This window comes from Microchirus variegatus, assembly GCF_963457635.1.
Source record: "Microchirus variegatus genome assembly, chromosome: 8".
Lineage (NCBI taxonomy): Eukaryota > Metazoa > Chordata > Actinopteri > Pleuronectiformes > Soleidae > Microchirus > Microchirus variegatus.
This window is the reverse complement of record NC_139809.1, coordinates 5686844-5706768: the sequence shown is the minus strand read 5'-3', so window position 1 is coordinate 5706768 and position 19925 is coordinate 5686844. Positions and strand designations below refer to the sequence as shown.

The 19925-nt window shown below is 40.0% G+C and overlaps 1 protein-coding gene across 1 annotated transcript; it reads right to left on the bottom strand.

The window, feature by feature from the left end:
- Positions 1-11649: 11649 nt before the first annotated feature.
- parvg (parvin, gamma) lies at positions 11650-19641 on the bottom strand (the record flags this gene model as incomplete). Its single annotated transcript, XM_083894416.1, has 12 exons — positions 19563-19641; positions 17963-18027; positions 17141-17243; positions 16823-16966; positions 15991-16106; positions 15849-15904; positions 15723-15757; positions 15565-15626; positions 14548-14616; positions 14366-14467; positions 13585-13657; positions 11650-11723 (listed from the first exon to the last, which is right to left on the bottom strand). The coding sequence occupies exons 1-12, from the start codon at positions 19627-19629 to the stop codon at positions 11650-11652; spliced, it is 966 nt and encodes a 321-aa protein (XP_083750542.1). The 5' UTR covers positions 19630-19641.
- Between the last annotated feature and the right edge of the window lie 284 nt (positions 19642-19925).

Genomic DNA, 19925 nt, shown 5'->3' with positions numbered 1-19925 from the left:
ACGCTCACTGGAGAAAAGTGTTATTTCTTGCCCCGCTCAGACGGCCTCCAAAAGTGGCCTCACTGGGTTTTGCCATCATATTTATTTTCTCTGTTTCATCAAGCGTAAGTGGACCCTAACAGCACTCCAGTCAAGTGCTGTGAGCTGAGCCTGCTGGGTGTCATCTTCAGTTATCAGCAATAATATTCATTTGCTGAGTTGCTGGCGCAAGTTCTTTCCCGTTTTAGTAGCATCATGACATCACTTTCACGAGCAGAGAAACAGGATGTGTCCAAGTGAAATAATTGGCCCAGAGATCAGCAGTGGTCCAAATTACACTTTAACTCACTCTCACTCCTATTCCCAGAGTGTGAGCAGCAGCAGCAAATACAGGGGAGTTTTTAGCAGGTGCAGAAACACAAAGGGGTTTAATTAGTCCCTGATGCTGGATCATTTTAAAATATCTAATGTGTTTTGGGTGAAAATGACTCTTTTTCAGGGCGCTCTGCTGTGAGTTGTGATGTATAGCAAGGTCAAATGAGGTCTGTTCTATCACCAATAAAGTAATAATCACACCCAAAGTAAAAAAAAAAAAAAAAAAAAAAGCATAATTTTGCTTCTGATGAGCAGTAGCAGGGTCAAAAATCCACAGGAATGTCTTTCCTAGTTTCTTTAAAATGTTACAACTTGGTTTTGTGATGTTTTCTGTTTTCTGTTTTAACTCTGACCGGGCGTGATGTCGTACTGTAGATCGTATCTGCTCAACCCTCTACCCCCCAAACAAAAACACACACACACAAAAAAAAACAAAAAAAAAAAAATGTGGGGGAGAAGGGAGCACACATCTGTTTCAGTCTCTCCAGGTTGTCATGGTAACAGTTGCCTTACAGTTGCATCCCCACCTGTACACACAGAGGCTTTGTAGTGGTTGATACCTCACTTTTTGGGTGTGGTGGTGATAACGTGCACCGCGTTCTGTCTATGTATTTACTACTAGATAGAATGTACCGTTTTCAGTTGGATTGTTATTGCACTTGTTGACTTTGTATCGTCACGACAGGGATTAATAAAGTTTTATCTTTTTCCAGTGTGTTTAAATCACTCTGTGTCAAGTGCTCTTAAAATACTGCATAACTCGTAACTGTGTCAATAAATAATGTCCGTGTGTTAAAATGGAGTGCAAAAAAAATTGGTTAGAGATAGACTGGCAAGATAAATTAAAACCACTGTTTATAATTCACTTGTTTTACTTCATTTATTTCATTTTTTATGTTTTGGGGGATCTCGGCGCACACTTTATCATTCTTTTATCCATGACCGTCATGAGCTTTGATATAAAATTGTTTTTTATCCTATTTTGGTTTGGTTTAGGTTACATGTCTCACTATGACAGAGCTCTTATTTTTATTAGAGCTTTGTTACAGATGTGGACAAATCTGTTTTGTCAAAAAAAAAAAAGATAACCTACAACTATCTCTGAAATAATGTGGAACTGACTTAAGTAACTGGCTTCCCATCCTTGTTTATTCTATGTTTCACACAGATCAGTCTTATGATATTTGATTCAACTAAATGCTTTAAATAATAATGGCACAATTTTTTTATTTTTTTTTTTTTTCAAACATGCTTTTCAAGTCTTGATGACCATTCATAGCTGTTTTTACACTACAGTTTCTTTCATACTGGGCTTTATGTATTACATCTATCATAGCCATTCACTTGCTGCAGGCACAGCCGTCGAGCACAACTTGGGGTTAAGTGTCTTTCTCATGGACACAACAGCATGTAGTCCAGGGAAGCAAGCCGGGTATCGAACCCACAACTTTCTGGTTGAGAGACAACCCACTCTAAATGAGCCTTGACCGGCCTAGCAGCTGACTTAGAACAGTGGAATCTGACTGTTTAATTATTACAGTATTGCACAGCCTTCAGCAGCAGTCACTGAGACTTCTCCATGCCGTATTTCCCAAATCTTTTTATTATGTTCAATAGGATCAAGATAGATGATAATTTCAGAGCACTGCAATGTTTTTATCAGTCATTCTTGGATGCTTTGGGGTCAATATGACGCAGCCCCAAAATGTAACCAAGTGTTGTCCATGTTTCACAGTAGGTATCGTCATTATTCTGTCCATGAACATACAGGTGTTTTGTTTGTCCCATCTGTCTCTTAGAAGCTTTGTAGCTTAGCTAATTTAAATGTGACTTTTAATTTAATAGCTTTGTGTCCATGCCTGTGAATACCACACCATACTCATTACAGTACTAGTTGGTGAATGGAGCTCATCTCAAGGTAACCTTTTAAAAGTTCCACACATCACCTCATCCACCTGTCGATCAGCATGCCAAGTTGCAGCTTGTGTGACTGTTTCTTCACACTGTCATCCTTTATTTTCCTCCCATTCACTCCATCCATCTGTGTCCTCCTCCCTCCTGTATGCCAGTAACCAACACTCTTCCCATCTGTGCATATGAAACCAATTATTGCCATCAATCACCATTTAAAAATCATTGTCTGGATTTCCACATCCTGCTGTTACTGAGGAGCCCGAGATACATCCTGCCAATGTCTATTAAAACTCCATTAGGTTTCATGTCTCCATGCTCTCAGGCCGGATTATCTGTGGCACTGGCATTGCATTAAGATCCATAAGATGCAGATATGTTCTCTTTCATTAGGATTTCTTTCTTTCAGCAGCAGGAGAATAAAAGACAATGCAGCAGTTGACTGGTAAGGGCGCTCTGATCCTATTCAATAGTCAATATTTGTTATGATTAGTTTGATTGGTGATAGAATCCAATCATTCATTCATCTTCTACCGCTTTCTCCTCCACATGAAGGACACGGGGCACTGGTGCCAATCCCAGAGGTACACAATGGACAGGTCGCTAGTCCATCAGACGGCCACAAATAGAGACAAATAACCATCCACTCTCACACTCACCTAAGAGAGTCCAATTAGCCTAATCCCCAAAATCTGAATGTTTTTTGGAATGTGGGCATGTTTTTAAACCCACGCACACAATTCAGCTGTCAGGCGTTTCTACCAGGAGTCAAAAAAAATTGCAAGGTATGACCTAAAGAAACCTCTTCAGACATTTGAGGGTTAGCCATGAAGATAAATATGTTCAATAATAAGTATTCAAAACTAATTACACTCTTAGAAATAAAAGTGCCAAGTGGTGGCGTTCTTGGTGGTCCCGACGATGTTCTTCAACGACTGGTGTTCCCCGCTCGGCACCGTGTTCTTCGACAACGATCCCTACCACGGTTTACAACTGTCCAGATTTTTATCGGCTGCTTCTTACAGCTCAATAAACTACCCTCTGGAAAGTGCGACCAGAACAAGTATGGCGGACAACTCGAGTGTCTTTAAGAGGTTTTATTCTAAACACAACTCAATACACTACTTAATAGGTTGTAAACCGGCAAAGCATACAGGTTCTGATGATCAGTTACAGATGAAAACACACAAATAAGGGGTTGGTTATATATAAGAAGTGCCTTGGATGTTAAGGCTTTGATTGCGATTGCTTTGATGACGATCTCACTCTGATTCCGTACAGAATGCGCTGAATAACTGCTAGAAAGTTCTACAAGAACCATATAAGGTTCTTCGGCTTGTCCTCATAGGAGAACCCTTTTTAGTTCCAGGTAGAACCTTTTATTTTTTTATAAAGGTTCCACATGGAACCCTAAATCCTTTATTCAGGAAAGGGGTTTTAAAGGGTTCTCTGGATCCAAATGGTTCTTACTGGAACCATTAGTGTCACCAAGAACCATTGAAAAACCCTTTCTTTGGGAAACAAATGGTTCCAGATAGAACCTCAGCCCTTGTAGAAGGAATCTGTGAGGCCATTACCATACTCAACAGCTACTCCGCTGTCATTATGGTGACACTGCAATGACAGCAACCCTGCAGCAAGGACGGCACAGTATTACATACATTAGCTAAAACTAATGGCATGCATATGCTTTGTTCACCAGCCGTGGTCTGTTGTGGAAAATAAAAGATTCAGACGACTCATCCCATTTTGAGCCCCTCCTCTCGCTCACACACACAATGTAAATATTTCTCTGATGCATTTCTGCCGCAGGGAGAAAAACAAGTGTTGTTGACAGCATTGTAAAGGACAAGATCTGAAAAACAGAATCTTTGAAGGTAATCCTGTCATTTATAAGGTTGGTCAAATTCTATTCTTTTTCATACTGTTTGAAGAGATGAAGTGGACATCTTCAAGAAACTTCAGCAAATCCAAGGTGAGTAATAATCATAAAAACAGAGTAAGCAAAACCAACAATGGAGGCATTAAAATGATTTAAAGCTCCAGTGTGGAAACCTCTATGTGGATATGAGTAATTTCCAAAACATTGTGGTTTCTATGACCTTACACTCTATGTTATGATTTAGATTTTTTTTTTTTCTCCCCCCCACCTCCTCTCAAGAAACAATTCTGTCTTGGGATGTTGTTTCTATGGTACTTTGGTAAGTATGTGTTGTGTATCTCTCTTCCAGACTGCATCAATGAAAGTTAATTGGAGCAGCATGGTGAAGGAAACAGCAGCAGCAGCAGCATCTTCAGTATTGAACGATCATCTTCACAAGAAGCCAAAATCGAGATTGTGATTAAAATAGGAGTGTGAAGTCCGATTGATCTGCGAGGCTAAGTTAGCATTCTGTGAACTCATTTGACAATGGTTTGAATTTAACACACATTTATGAAATGACAACTCTGGAAGATAAATTGAGACAAATTTCAATAATAATCTCAGTGCAATATATTAAGAGCATTCCTATGAAATAAAGTGCTTTTAGATTCAGAAAAGCAGCAAACGATCGTCAGTACATGCCTTAAGCCCAATTTATACTTCTGCGTAAAGTGCTCTGCGTAGGTTACGCAGAGTCTCTGCGTAGGTTACGCAGAGTCTCTGCGTCGACGCAGAGCCTGTCGAAGAGCCTCTGCGTCGTCTCCGATTGCACAAAATAAGTGTCCGTCACTCCGTCAAGGGACAACGGAGACGGCAAGAGCTGCGATTGGTCCTCAGGACAGGCCGAGCTAAGCTGCTCTGTGCCGGCTCACAGTGAGCACCGAGCGTCCACAGACACGGAGCTGATCCCCGCCGATAACGCCGCTGCCAAACTATAAATACATCATATCTTAACACACACAGCACATGTTTAGACTCTAAATGGCCAATTTCTCACCTCAAATTATCTTAAAACTGAGTTCCATCACACAGAAAAGTGAGAAATGGCTACTGTTTCAACAACAGTCTTTCTCTCTCTTTCTTTTTCAGACGCCATTGCTCACTGTAGCCTGAAGCAGAACAACCTTGCGCAGCGGCCCCTACTGATCGGGCGGGAAATTGCAGCGCGTGTCAGTCACCACGACGCAGAAGTGTAAAGGCTAGAGGCGTCTCCGTGGTGACGCAGACAGATAACGCATACGCAGTCGGAGAAATATAATGTGGCCTTTAGTGTGGCTTAAAAACTGACTGGAACAGGATCTCAGCAGTTTAGGTCTAAGTGAATATGAAGAACAGTAAAGAAAGCTGTCACATAAACTCATCGTTTTGAGATGAAATTGTTTTTTAATGCTTAGCTGAAATGTGACAAAAAAAAGGAAATATGACAAAAGCCACACTGAGCTCCCCATGAAGTCAATATTCCAAGAATGTAATTATGCAAATGAGCTGCATGTGTCATGTTTATACACCCAAAGCCAATATACAGTACAATATTGTTTTTTTTTCCCCCACCCCATCTTCATATAACCCAGAAACAGCTGCGACATGCTGGGGGAAATAAGTTTAAAATATGCACAAACTCAGCTGCTTAAGCTTCCTAACACTCAAGGGTGTGTTATATTTCACCACAGTGTAAAACAAGAGCATCAAAGTGTTTCACACAATAAACATCAACTGAAAGAAAAATTCTGTCAGTGATCATGCTTATAAAGAATTAAAAAAAAAATGAAAATAAATGTAAGTCAGATTGATATCAAGCAGATCTGAGAGGGGAGAAATGTCATGATGTGTGTTTATTGGATGGACAGAGGTCAAACCAGGAAGTCAGCAGTACAGGAAACAACAAGCTCAAAATCAGAATACCTAGTGCAAGTAAGCACACGAGACAATCTGGCAGTGAACTGAGGGAATGGGCTGGTATATATGCTGCAGAGGTGATTAGCTGATGAAGAGCAGGTGAGTATGGGGGTGGGGCAGCTCAGGTGAATGGAATCAGCACATTGAAAATACTAAGTTTTAGCTGAAGTTGTGACACAAAAACATATCTTTTAATGGAAATGTATAGACAGACCCAGGTGGTGCTCAAGCAGCTGCCCTTTTTCCGCTCTCACCAAATAAGGCCACCGTCTTTAGAAAGACGTTCGCATTCGTATTTTCTCATTTTTAAAATTTTAAAATTGCATTAGTTTATGGTTATTGAAATAAATATGAAAGTATGTAAAGACTGTTGCCACTGTGACTGTGACTTGGTGCTTAAAAATGGCGAGTGAAATAAAATGCTACGATTGCTCTGACCAATTAAGAAATGCAGCGCCGTAAGCTCCGCTCCAAATATTCCTGAACTATCTGAAAATAGCCTACTACCCCCTGAGCAGGGACCGTTTTACTTCCATTTAGTTTGTGAAGCCTGCAGTGGAAATTCACCGTTCCTTGGGAAGCCACCAAAGTTCCCGGTACTACTACTACTACTGCAGTGGAAATTCCCCTATTTTTTAATTAAAAAAAGTGGGAGGTTATGTCATTTTTGTACAGCACTGTATTATCTTGATGATTCCAGACAAACAATACCTCAACAAGGCCAACAAATAGTTTAACAATATCGATGCTAGCACAAGCAGCTCATTAAAACTAACCTTGGACAAGAGAAGCAGGGAACATGCAATAAAAACATCACATAATTTTTGTATATCAGTCATACTAGTCCTTTATTAGTTAATACTAAGCACATATTAACATCTTATGTAGGAAAAGTCTTAAAGGAGTCATATCATACCCTATTTCTCCAAGTTAACCTAGTTCCCTGGTGTCCTAATGAACATGTCTGTGACATGCTTTGGTCAAAATACCATAAGGATGAAGCATCACAGCAGTTTCAATCACTCTGCCAAAACAGCCCTGTTCAGAACGCTCGGTTTAGTAGTATCTCTTTAGGTCCACCTTAAGAAAAAGTAAAACAAAACCTAAGGGACAGGAAATGACATCAGCCACAGAGGCTACTCGTCGCTAACAGCAGTTAGCATTTGGAAAAGTGATCATTTGCAGGCTCAAGCAGGCACATTGCCGTCATATATAACATGTATCCACTGGACACGTAAATCCTCTGAGGCTGGAAGTTTGTGTAGAACTCTGTGCTGCACTGTGGAGCCAAGAATAGAACTTTTCAAGGACTTTGCGGACTTCCGGTTTTCGGATACCGTGTTATACGGACAAGGCGGAGCTCCGCGAATTACACCAGTGATAACAACACAGATGGTGATAATAATGGTTGCGACATCACTGTTTGGATCAATTTGATCAGAAGCCTTACATTGCACCTTGCAGACAGTTAAGCCGTATCTCTCCCAGACTCCATTATTTTCTGACTCCAGTACACTGTTGAGATAAACCTGTAAAAATTCCTGTAAAAAAGTGTTTGTACGCTCTCCTCTGTGTGAGTTTTGGGGGAGAGAGGGTGTTGTAATTTGTGCTCTTATTTTGTAATAAATTAGTAACTGATGGTGATTTGTCTTTCTTTGCAGCTGAATGAGAGATACACCTTTATATTTACATAAACACTTAATCATTACCAGATAAAATATTTTAGATGAATATCTAATTTTCTCCTGATTAATTGCACTTTAATCTCCCAATTCCAGAGTTCGAAGAAGTAATCGATTAGTATTTTCTTCTGAAAGGATGTGAGAAAAGTAGAATAGCATGGAAATGCTCCAGAACTAATACCTCAGAATTGTACTTAAAATAAAGTACATCACTAAAAGGTTGCTTTAGCAAAGTAGTGCAGTTTTTAGCTATCGGATAAATGTTAATATAACGTGCATATATTTCGCACAAGTCTTTATTTAGTGGAAAATGGTGGAAGAAGAAAACATTGTGTAAACTAATTTGACAAGAGTTTGTGTGAGTGGGAGAATCAGCTCACTGCAATCAGGTGTGTGTGTGTGTGTGTGTGTGTGTGGCACTGATTGGCGTTGATGAAGCCCAGGTGTGAGGAGTGTTCATATACCCTGAGTCTCCAGAGCTCTGGTTTGACTCATTGTCTCACCTTCAGAGGCAGTGAGAGGTTCTCCCTGTGGCTTCTTATGTTGTCCGTGTATCTATAAACACAGACTCAGAACTTTCTGTGTGTTTGATCATGTCAATTGTGTGTTTCCCAGTGTATAACTTGTGGTGCTGGAGAGTTTATTGTGTGACTTCAGCCTTTTGAGTTATCAAAAGTCCCCCCGGGCAGCCTTTGCCTTTTGATTCATGTTTTCTGGGTTTCCTGGACAATTCTGGTTTTGAGTCAGCTGCTTGGCAGCGGGGGGTTTAGTTCGTCATTTTAGTGCGGTAGTGGCTCTATACAGTTTCATTCTTTTTCTTTTTCTCTCCTCTTTGCAATTTTGTGATTATGTCTCTGAGATAACTCTGAGACACCCCTGGTTCCGCACCTGCGTCCCAAGCGTAGCAGAATTTTCAATTAAATTCCAAACTTTAGCTACAGAGGAGAGAGAAAACAGGCGCCCGATGTCAGAGGAGGACGAGGAAAGTCCTGACCTGCCTAAGCGCACATGGCTTACTTCAGGGGAAAGACAGAGGCGTATGAGCAGTGGAGCTCTATACTGTGGGAGGGTGGGCCACTTCATTCACCAGTGCCCTTCAATGCAGATATATGATAAGCAGGCAAATGAGTAGACTCATCAGACCATGGGGGGAGGTCTTGCCGAGCCTTAATAACTCCCCGCCTGTGGTCAATAACCACACTTTTTGTCCTTTGAGTTGTTTTGGGATGGACTCGGGTGCACCGTCTCTGTATTTGTTGATTCGCTCGCTGGAAAATAACATCCACTTAACACAAAGACATTGTATGCATGCAGGAGCAGCAGGTAGTTTTATGGACTCAACCCTGGCCCGAAATCACAAATTACTATTTTTTTGATCTTCTGTGTCCTTGGTAATGGGTAATTGTCCTAATGAAGGAATAAGATACTGTTGTTGGAGCAGAAGACGTTTATCCGGAAATTGATCATTGCTTGTTTGAATGGATTAGAAACTGGAAACAGACTAAACTGTGACCTTTCTTGATGTCGATGTGCACAGAGTGACGATCTGTCTTATTTGACTTTTTCTCTCTGTCACAGCCATCAGTGAACATGTTTGTCTGATCGATTTATCCGGCCAAGATAAGCATTGCAGTTATAATTCATTCATTAAAGCATCCTATGGTGATCTGGAACAAACTGGTTTTAAGTAATAAATGTGAATACAGTTATAATGGCACATTATGTCAACGTCAATATAAGAAATAGTGACATCATACCCCACAATTTCCCAAATCATGAATAAACTACGGTGGCCTTTGCATACCAGAAATGATCTATTTAGTTTGCACAGTGAGCTTCTGCTTCAAAGGGCACACTTTGGCTGGTTAGTGTGTTAGGACTCCTGTGATGACAGCCTCCATAAAGCAAGGCCCTTGACTACAGAACATATAAAAGTCTTATTCTATGGCGACGGAAACAAAGTTTCCAACTTTTTTTATTACTTTTTTTTTATTATACTGCACCTTTTATGTGAGACACAGGGGAAGTGGAGGAAGCAAGCATTCATATACTGAGTATGTCATACTCAGTAAAGTGACTTCAGTGTCTACATTACTCATATAATTCAGACCTGAGAAACTTTGAGACGCCTGAAAATACAAATATAACTTTATTGTGACAGTGTTTGAATGTGTGCTACAGTGGTTTGTGGTTGAAACAGTTTAAGGACTGTACATTGGAAAAGAGAGAAGTTTTTCAAGACATTAGAAACCTAAACTATCCTGGACTAAACCTGTGGCTTATGCTTCTAGTGGCATTGACCTGAAACCAGAAGTTCCATGGTGCCGATGCAGACCATGCTGACCTGCTCAGGGTTTGGCAGGGCTCACATTCACCCTTAAGTTAAGATGACATCAAAATAATCTTGGAGACAATTTGTGAAGGTTGTAAATCCCACCTTGTGTTCTGAGTTCAAAGTTTGAACTCAAGTCCAACAGGCTAACTTGTAAAAGCTGGTGTTTGTTTTCAAACTGTCTCTTACTTGTTAAACCACCAGTTACATGATATAACAGTTAGTATATTTATTTAAGTCCAATGTTTTTTGACTGAAAAAAAGATATCCTCAATCTTAATTCCTCAGAATGCTCCAACATTGTGTGTTTAAAAGCCACAGATACACACACACATGCAGTAACAAACATATCAGTGACTTTTTGAAATGTCACTGGAAATAAATGTGATGGATGCATTTTGGTAGATATGCATTAATTGGTTTCCTGAATGTCAACTAACACAAGAAAACTGGAGGGAATAAAGAGTGGAACGCTGCTGTTCAGGGTCTCCCAAGATATCACACGTTGACCTTAAAGGTACAATGTGTAGTATTTATGGGTTTATATAACCCAAAATCCACTTTTTTATACATATTATGTGCTCCTGCATTGTCTAGTCGCTGTATAATAGTTTTTGTTTCATTTTCGTAGTGTTTCAAAAAGTCATGTTAAATAACATGACCGCGGTTGCATAGCCACCGTTAGCAGCGAGACGCCATGTTTCTACCGCAGCCTGTAAGGACAAACGCGAGAAAACAAAACAAGCGTCTCTTTACTTGTAGCGGAAGTCCCGCCTCCTCTCTCTCCGCTTCGTCTTCTACGGCCGCGGTAGCTCGCCCTCTCCCTCACCTCACGAACCTCATCTGCTGACACGGAGGAAGACAACGAGGACGACATTTGACCAGCTGCGGATACCGTAGCGCTCAGGGAAGGGAGGGGGTGAGCAGAGCAGCAGGTCTTTGTTGTAAATTTCAGCCTCTCCTCTAGATGGCACTATAAACTACTTATTTCCCCTTTAAGACAAAAACAAGGAAGCTTAAACCAAAGTTTACCAGTAAACACAGTATTGTACACGAGTTAAATTTGAAATACAGGTCTTCTCTCCATCACTTCCATCAGTATTCCTGAAAGAGTAAATATAAAAATGTGCTGCAGAAGAAAAGTGCATTTTATTGAGCAGTGGCAGTAAAGAACTGTCGTAAGGAGGAAGTTGTACAGGAGGAAGTGGAAATTGTTGTGGTGCTTAAGAAGGAAGAGAAACAGTGCTACTTGGAAGATTCTGTTTTCAGGTGAAGGAAGCAGCAAAAAATAATGCTACTTTATTTTTGTTCACGGAGACCAAACAGAGACAGAATAGTAACAAAACATAAAATCACCATGAGTTACACAGTGCAGCTTTAAAGTTCCTGCATCAACAAAATATGTAAAAACAGAGAAGTTTGTCCTTTTTTAGATTTACAGTATTTGCAAGAGAGACAAAACGCACACACACAGCACACGCTGACTCCATCTATCTTCAGCTCTCTTTGCATATTTTCCATTTGGTGACTTCCTCTTCACGTGTCATCTCTCATTTCTCTTTGTGCTTCTTGAACAGTGCGTACAAGACCTTCATGGTGGCAGCAACGTCCTGAGAGACGATATCTGTCAGACGAGCCGCAGAGAAACATGAAGTGAATATTTTTAATGCGCCATCATCAGCCTTCAACCGGCGAGCCACTGAGGCAGTGAGAGTACGAGGATGCATTAGCGTCACACGCTAACAACATTAGCTAAATACTATTCCTCATAGCAGCCCACCCTTGCAGGTCATAGATCAGAAGGACTTAAAAACAACTTTAGATGGAAATCTAATCAATGCGTCCTTGGTTGAGATGAGATCCCAACAAAATTGCTCTCGGTTGTGAGATGAACTAACTGAATGAATGTGACATAAAGATCGACTCCACGACCGGCAAAACCTAATTAATGCATGCAGCGCGCTCCCGTTTTAGACCCTGCGTGCTGGGATCCCTCATTCTATCACAGCAATTATGTCGGTAATTAAAAAGACACTATAATGGAATTAAATTCATCATTTGCTCCTGGCGTAGATTAATTGTGCCGCTCCTTACATTAACAGTTATTGTGTTGGGGATTTATTTTACAATAGGAGGCTGTGAGGCTGGCAGGAAATGCTGTGGGTTGTATTTTGGTTGTTGTGAAAGAGGGAAATTGACGCTGAGAGAAGAATACAGAGCACTTTGTCAGTAATGGATCTGTGGGGAAGAGAAGTAGGTCCATTTAATATTGATTTATTCGCACACTTAGACAAGTGAGTAACTCACAATCACTCCTTCTTCTTCTTTTTTTAAATTCTACTGTTTTAGTCGACGCGGCCGCCCGACTTTACAGCCACTTGTGGTTTCTGAAATCTCCTGATAACAAGACTGCAGGGAATCATCAGTGATATTGGATGATAAGGTTTCACTTTGTTTTCCAATATTGTGCTTTTAAAAAATAGTTTTACTTAACTTGAAACAAAAAAGTCTAATTGCACAACTCAAAGGGATTTTAAAGCAGTTTGGCGTGCTGCAGGTAATTGTTGTTGCTCAGGTGCTAAGAGATTTTTATTCAAGCAGAGTTGGAAATAAAACATCCTCCTTATGATATGTGACCGTTTCAGTGCACAGATACAATCAGAATGTGTGATAATTGTGTTAATAGATCTTTGTCACACATACACACTCTCTCACAGGTTCACACAGGACTCAACACTGACTTCCATTCATTTGGACAGTGTAACCAAAGCCCTATCCCCAACCATAACCAGTCAATGCCTAACGCTAACCCTAACCCTAACCTGACCACATTTCAAGCCGTAGACATGACCATTTCCTCATAAATTAGGTTCAGCCTTATTAGGACCAGTTCTTTGTCTGACTAAGGACTACTGGTCGTGAAACTCAAACGCCAGAAAAAGGTCCTAAAGAGGCAAAAACATACAAGTAAACATATATACTCTGTACATACACAGTAACAACAAACAGGGTCTGTAGCTGTGGTAGTGAATCCCTGTTTCTATCAGTGGACATTGTCCCCTCGACACCATGTTCCTCGCTAAATGAAAGATGATGACCTCAAACGGAGCCAATCATCCACAATGATAGTCATCATGTCATGGCTTGTGCTCATTTATATTCCGCAAGCAATTTCACCTTTTCCCCCTCCAAGACACAGTGAGAGCGTGGAACAGCTGAGATGGAGTCAAGCTACTACTCCTCACCGTACAGACAAACAAATTCTGGCGCTTCCCTGTCATTCTGATAAATGTGCTTCATGGAGGACATCGTCTGAATTAGTTTGACATTGCCTTCTTGGAGCTCCACTGGTTTTCATTTATAATCATTTCGCTGCAGACCTTCTGCTGTTGTTGTTTTCCATGGTGTGTGTGTGTGTGTGTGTGTGCCTGGTGTTTTAATTGGAGTGCACATCTGCAGTATTAGTATGAGTAAGAAGAGCTCACCTTGGGGGTTCACGCTGGACAAATGCAGGCCTGCATCGCTCAGGAGGTCCAGGGCCAAGGTCACGTTGTGAAGCTGTGAGATCACAGAGACAAACATGTCAAACATTAAATCAGTTTATCACGTTTTTATTTCGATAATTCAACACAAAATTGTTGTTGTTGAAAAGAAGGAAATTAGAACGATTTTTTTTCTCAAATAGACTGCCATAGCAAAACTTAATAGGAGGTAACATTGAGCCATTATATAAACCGCATATATTATAACTCTATTATTGTTTTCGGGTTGGGTTTCACTCTGAATATATGGCAATATAATCCAGCGTGTACAATAATGGAATAGGCACATAAATACATTATGTGTTTATTTCTGAAGCTTTTTAGTGTTTTAGATTTTAAACTAGGTCTAACAAGGACAGTGTCACAGTGTATCTACACAAAGCTCATGAGCTCATCATATTTGTATGAGGAGTTCTAACTCTTTTTTATAGACTCATCAAAAATACAATTCAAGAAAGTCACAATGATGCATTTGTTATCATGGGAAATGTAAAATAATAATTTACTCATACAGTTTATTGTGATAGGTTTCAGTGCTTTAGCTCATTCTAACTGATGCAAAATGAGCTGAAATTATAAAGGAAAACAAATGTACTTGCATTCTTTTGAATTTAATTAATGTAGCCTGAATGATTTGTTTGTTCTTTTTACAACAAAAAATGAATCCCACATAATGTATGAGAATATATACAATGAAAACATGAGCGTGTTGCTCTAATAATACCATCTCAGAGTGATTGACAGGGGTCAAGGTGAATTCACAGAGCGGGATGAAGAAGCCTTCCAACTGTCCGATCAACAGCAGCAGGATGACGCCATCAGCAAACTGGAGAGAAAATCCAGGAGGTCAAGTCATCTCAGGGGAACTCATTAATGACTGATTCTCTCTATTTGTGCTGTTTTAACCTGTTTGTCCATATCAGCCACCTGCAGACCCATGGTTGACATGTTCTGGTTGACAAAGTGTAAAATGGCCTGAAAATGAAAATGGGAAAAAACAGAATTTTTTTTGTTATTGTTCCACTTTTAATCAAAACCTGGCAAACTTTGCTCCAGTCAGCAGGGTGAAGAATGATAATATCAGGCCTAATGAAAACAGACGCGCTCTGACTCCGCACTCCAGATGACAGCCTTTGAGTGAGCACTCAGGCAATTAGACTATTAACATTAATTAGCAAAAACAACAGAACGTTAATGAGCAAGTATGTTAATAAATGACTGTCAGAGTCACTTTGGCACTCCAAGATAAGATAAGATAAGAGGTATAAATAAATAATAAACCTGCATTTTCACATCATGTGAAAGTATGACTATAAAAAGTTAGAATAGAATGTACATTATAGACACTTACCAGAATATATACAGTATGGGCTTGATATTAGGCATTTATACATTTTTGCACCATCACTGTGTTCTGTCTTATGCGCCCAATTTCCTCTCCCCTTAGCATCTGTGTCTTGTCTAATTTGCTAAAAAAATAAATAAATATGGAGCCAATTTAGGAAAAACTCGGACTAACTTTGCTGCTTAAAAAAAAATCCTAACTCTAAATCCTCAAGTACAGACATGACATTCAAAATCGAGCACTGTAACGATAAAACCAGTTTCCAAATGAGGCACTTTGTAAAGACGGAAGTGTCTGACGTACTCAACTCAACATTTGAATAAACAGTTTTGGGGGGTGAAGATGTGATTCTGGAGGGATTATACTGTGCAGTTTTGGGCCGTTTTATGAGCTAAGCCCAAACAGAATTAGCAATAATGAAAAATAAATGACCAACTCACTTATTTACCCACACCATATACCTCCACATTAATATACAACACATACTGCCGCATGTGTTGTCAGTACAGGTTAAGTTGACAGACATTTATTTCCTGTCTCGACGATACACTTTACAACTCCACTCCTCGTTATTATACCTTCTTTACTGTGTTGACCTTGTGAGCCTCAAGCTTCAGCAGCTGCTCAATGGGATCTTCCCCTGTGTGACCAGACCACCAGGAACGTTTTAAGTCATCGTTTGCTCTTTGGATGACATTCAAGATGTTAACTCACCACTCTGACCACTCTTACTCACTTTCAGTATTGCTGGAGGAGTCTGGGCCTGTGTTGCTGTTGAAGACGCCAAAAACACATGAAGAGAACATTCGTTTATTCCCCACACACATGTCCACAGAATCTCACATGAGAGACATCGACTCACTTATCCTCTGTCAGGACCTCTGTCTGCACGTTGGATTTGATTCCACTGCTGCTGACCTGTGCATTTAAGAGAACAAACACAACATAAACTACAAGATGTGTTCACGGCAGACTGATAGCAGGGAGCTGGAGCTCAAACTCACCTCCACCATTACAACTTCAACCTTCACATTAGACGGCAAATCCAGTTCGCGCTGGAAACGTCTCACCATGGCAACCAGCAAATGAATAGTAGCGAGAAGGTCTTTGTTGTGGATGACTGACAGGTGAATGGCAGAAAACACAAAACATTAGAATTCACAGCCACCCAGTGTTTAAGTAAATTCATTTCTTTTTCCAAGTCATAAATGGATTGCTGATATTTATGACCTTTAAACTGTAACAGGAGGTCCTTGTGTGGTACTTTTCATTATTAGGGAGTTTGAAAAGCAGTACTAGAGTAGAGAAATCAATTCCCTTCAGTTGGTCTCACAATTAAGTCATTCTCTTTGTGTTTACTTATCAATAACACAGTTACAGAACAATATAATTGTCATTTTGGCACTTTCTTGATGGCAGATCAGTGAGAAACGGTGCTAAATTGATTCAATTAAGTGACTCTTTGCCAGCTAAGTCAACACGTTGTGTTATGTGCACCACAAAGCACTGGCAGGATGAAATCTGATTTTTGCAATACTTCCTGAAAGACTACATACGAGTGATTAAGCCTGGATATATAATCAGGTTAATCTTATGAGATGATCCATTTGAATTTCACAATTATACGGTCTTTTTTGTTCCCATAACTCAGCACTATATACCAGCTAATCTTCTGAGACATAATTAAGACAGAGTCTCTCCATTTCAGCAACATTTATCTTAAATCTCTGGCAGCTAATGTGGCACACTTGAGCTTGCACCAAATCCTGTTCAAGTGAAGAAGGACAGAACATTTGTTTGCTTTGTTGGTTACGGGCTGTCGGCTGCATGACTCACGCTTCATGTTCCATTTGATCTGGCTGCTGTCCTGCAGGCCCAGTCTCTTGTCCAACTCCTCCAGAACCACTTCCAGCTTGTGCGTTTGAGCAGCACTGGTCAGCGCTATGTCCTCCACGGGCAAATGTACGTTGGCCAATCTGGCTGGAGAGATCAGAGCATTAATATTCGTATGGACAGAGCTGAATTTTTGGCAAGAGCTTTGGGTTAGGAAGGAAAGTGTTAACTTCCATCACCAAATTTGAATACTGAGCCTGTGGAAGTATGTTAATTATAACGTAACAGTGAGTGCAATCATCATAATGTGTCTTAACTCACACAGCAGATGATGAAGCACCAATCCATCGTAGAGATCCTCCTCCAGACTCTGAACCACTATGTGCTCCGGTTTCAAAGTCCCATTGATCCAATCAACTAATGCCTAGCAGGACACAGTTCATCACACAGTCAGATACATCAAATGCTTTCATCTTCTTCCAGACATTTTTCTCCTCTCGATGTTGGAGATGAAAAACAGCACGGACCCTCTACTACGAAATTGAACTTGTAAAAACATTTTTTTATCTATTCTCGTACATAATATGATGCTGAAGTAGACAGAAAACAAGGTGCCCCCAAAGTGTCAAAGAAAAACAGCAACAAAAAAAGTATTTCTTTTGTTTTTCCTCCAAAATCCAAATATAACACCATGCAAGGCTTATTGGCTTATTCATTCATTCATTCATTCATTCATTCATTCAGTCAGTCAATCAGTCATTCATTGCCACTTACACAAGCAGCCAAAGTGCCATCTTTTCCAATCAAAATGCGTTTTACAGTCAGATCCTGCTGGTTCCTCACTGCTCTATAATCCATCTCTCATCACCTCTAATAATTATGTTCATTAAACTTTCATTGATCCTTCCACCTCTCTGCCGGCATCAGATATTATTCATGCTCTTTACCCCACACACACACACACACACACACACACACTGGATCTGTAATGTATTTTCCCTGTCGGATTTATTTCCAGCCCACTAAAGATGAATACTGTATAAGATTTAGCGGCGGCCTTGGATCTGTGGATATACGTATGTAACAATGTAAATGTGGAATGGGAAACAGGGATTCAGAGGCAGACAGAAATGAATCTTTTACCTGTTTTAGCGCTTCAAGTTTGGGGTCTTTTAAACACGTCGGCTGAATGAGCTTCCTCCTCTCTCCTGTGTGAATATAAACAAACTATTATCAATATCTTAGTAAGTTATTACTCAAAATTAAAACGAAGTAGCCGGTCTCTTCATGATGATGATGTGGTCTTATTAATTAGATTATGCGAGCTTGTGAAATATGAATGTTGTCATTACTGAGAATAAATCACCCGAACCTGGAAGTGTTTTAGCCTCTTTGACCCCATTGTTCTGATTTTAAAGGATATTATTTTCTGCTATTCACTCTAAATACGCAAAAAAAAAGCTAATTCCACATCCAAACACCTGTAAAAATAGTGAGTAAATGGCACAAAATGGCACACATTTAAAAATGAGTGTCTAGCTGATGAAAATAGTGGAGGAGTGAGCAACTAGCATCACATATTTTCCCCAGGAGGTGATACAGATTGTTGGAATTCATGCCTCAAAAACACAACTTCAAATAGATGTTTGTGTTGCTTTGTGTGGGATGTACAGTATAGAGTATTTATCCAAAATAACTTGCAAAATACTGTGTGTAAACACAAACATTTGTCATTATGTCATTATGTATAAACAAAATGTGTTGCATCGTTTGTGAAAATATATAGACACCTACAGTCTTAGAAATAAGGGTTCCAAAAGGGTTCTTCTACAAGGGCTGAGGTTCTACCTGGAACCATTTGCTTCTGAAAAACCCTTTCCTGGAAAAAGGGGTTTTCAAGGGTTCTTGGTAACATTAATGTTTCCAGTAAGAACCATTTTGATCCAGAGAACCTTTTAAAACCCATTTCCCCAATAAAGGGTTTTAAAAGGGTTCTTGGTGGAACCCTCAAAGGGGTTCCAGGTAGAACCTTTATAAAAAGATTCTACCTGGAGCCAAAAAGGGTTCTCCTATGAGGACAAGCCAAAGAACCTTATATGGTTCTACTAAGCACTTTTATTTCTAAGTGTGTACACCTTAATGGTGGTTAAACAGTTCTGTACTGTTGAATTATAATGCATTAAGTTGTTTTCTCATGAGTGGACTTAAAGGTGCATTACTTAATAAATCTAAAGCAACTGACCATAAAATCCTCCTAATATGTCACAGACTCAGGAATAATGTTCATATAACAAACTGAACTCACCAACAACAACAGTACAGTCAGAATATTCGCATAAAAAAAAATATTTTGTGGACTGCAAATCATGTTTATGTTTTGAAATCATGTTTTGGCATGTGGCGCCACCTACCAACATCTACCAAACATTGCAGTCAGTAGAGTCTCAGCTGCCGAGCAACCACGGGTCGCCAGTTACGTCTGAGCTACAATGGACGGAGACAACGAAACCTAAAAGACCTCGGTATTTTGAATTTGAGTGTAGTAACCGTTTTTGGCCACATTCTTACATATGGCGCCTTTAAGTTTTGAAAAGTCCCTTAGTTATAACTTGAATGTTGCAAATTCTAAAACATAACGGGTGCAATTAAATTCAATCCACTTCAGATGTGCAACACAGGTCGAGATTGACGAAATTAGTGATTTCTCAGAATGTGTGAAACAGCTCATTCATTCCATACATACCCTGGAAAGACTCTGTGTCCACATTGCACTCCTCTTTGCGATACTCAAAGATACTATCAGCCTCCATCTTCAGGGTAATCTGTCAACAACACCTGTAGAACTCTAATTCAGCACCTCTGAGGAAGAAAAGTACTTCAAAACAAGGCACAGCACTGATCAAACACTTCTTACATCATCATCATGCTTGGAGGAACATTTCTCTCTCTCTTTCTTGACATGGCTTTGTGGTTTTTTATTGCACCGTATACTGCTGCAGGGGAGTAACACACTGTTACACACTGACTGACCAGCAGTGGGAGCACGGACAGAAAATCCTGTGCCTCCGTTATCAGATACAAAGAAAAGCTGTCTCTGCACTTGCGG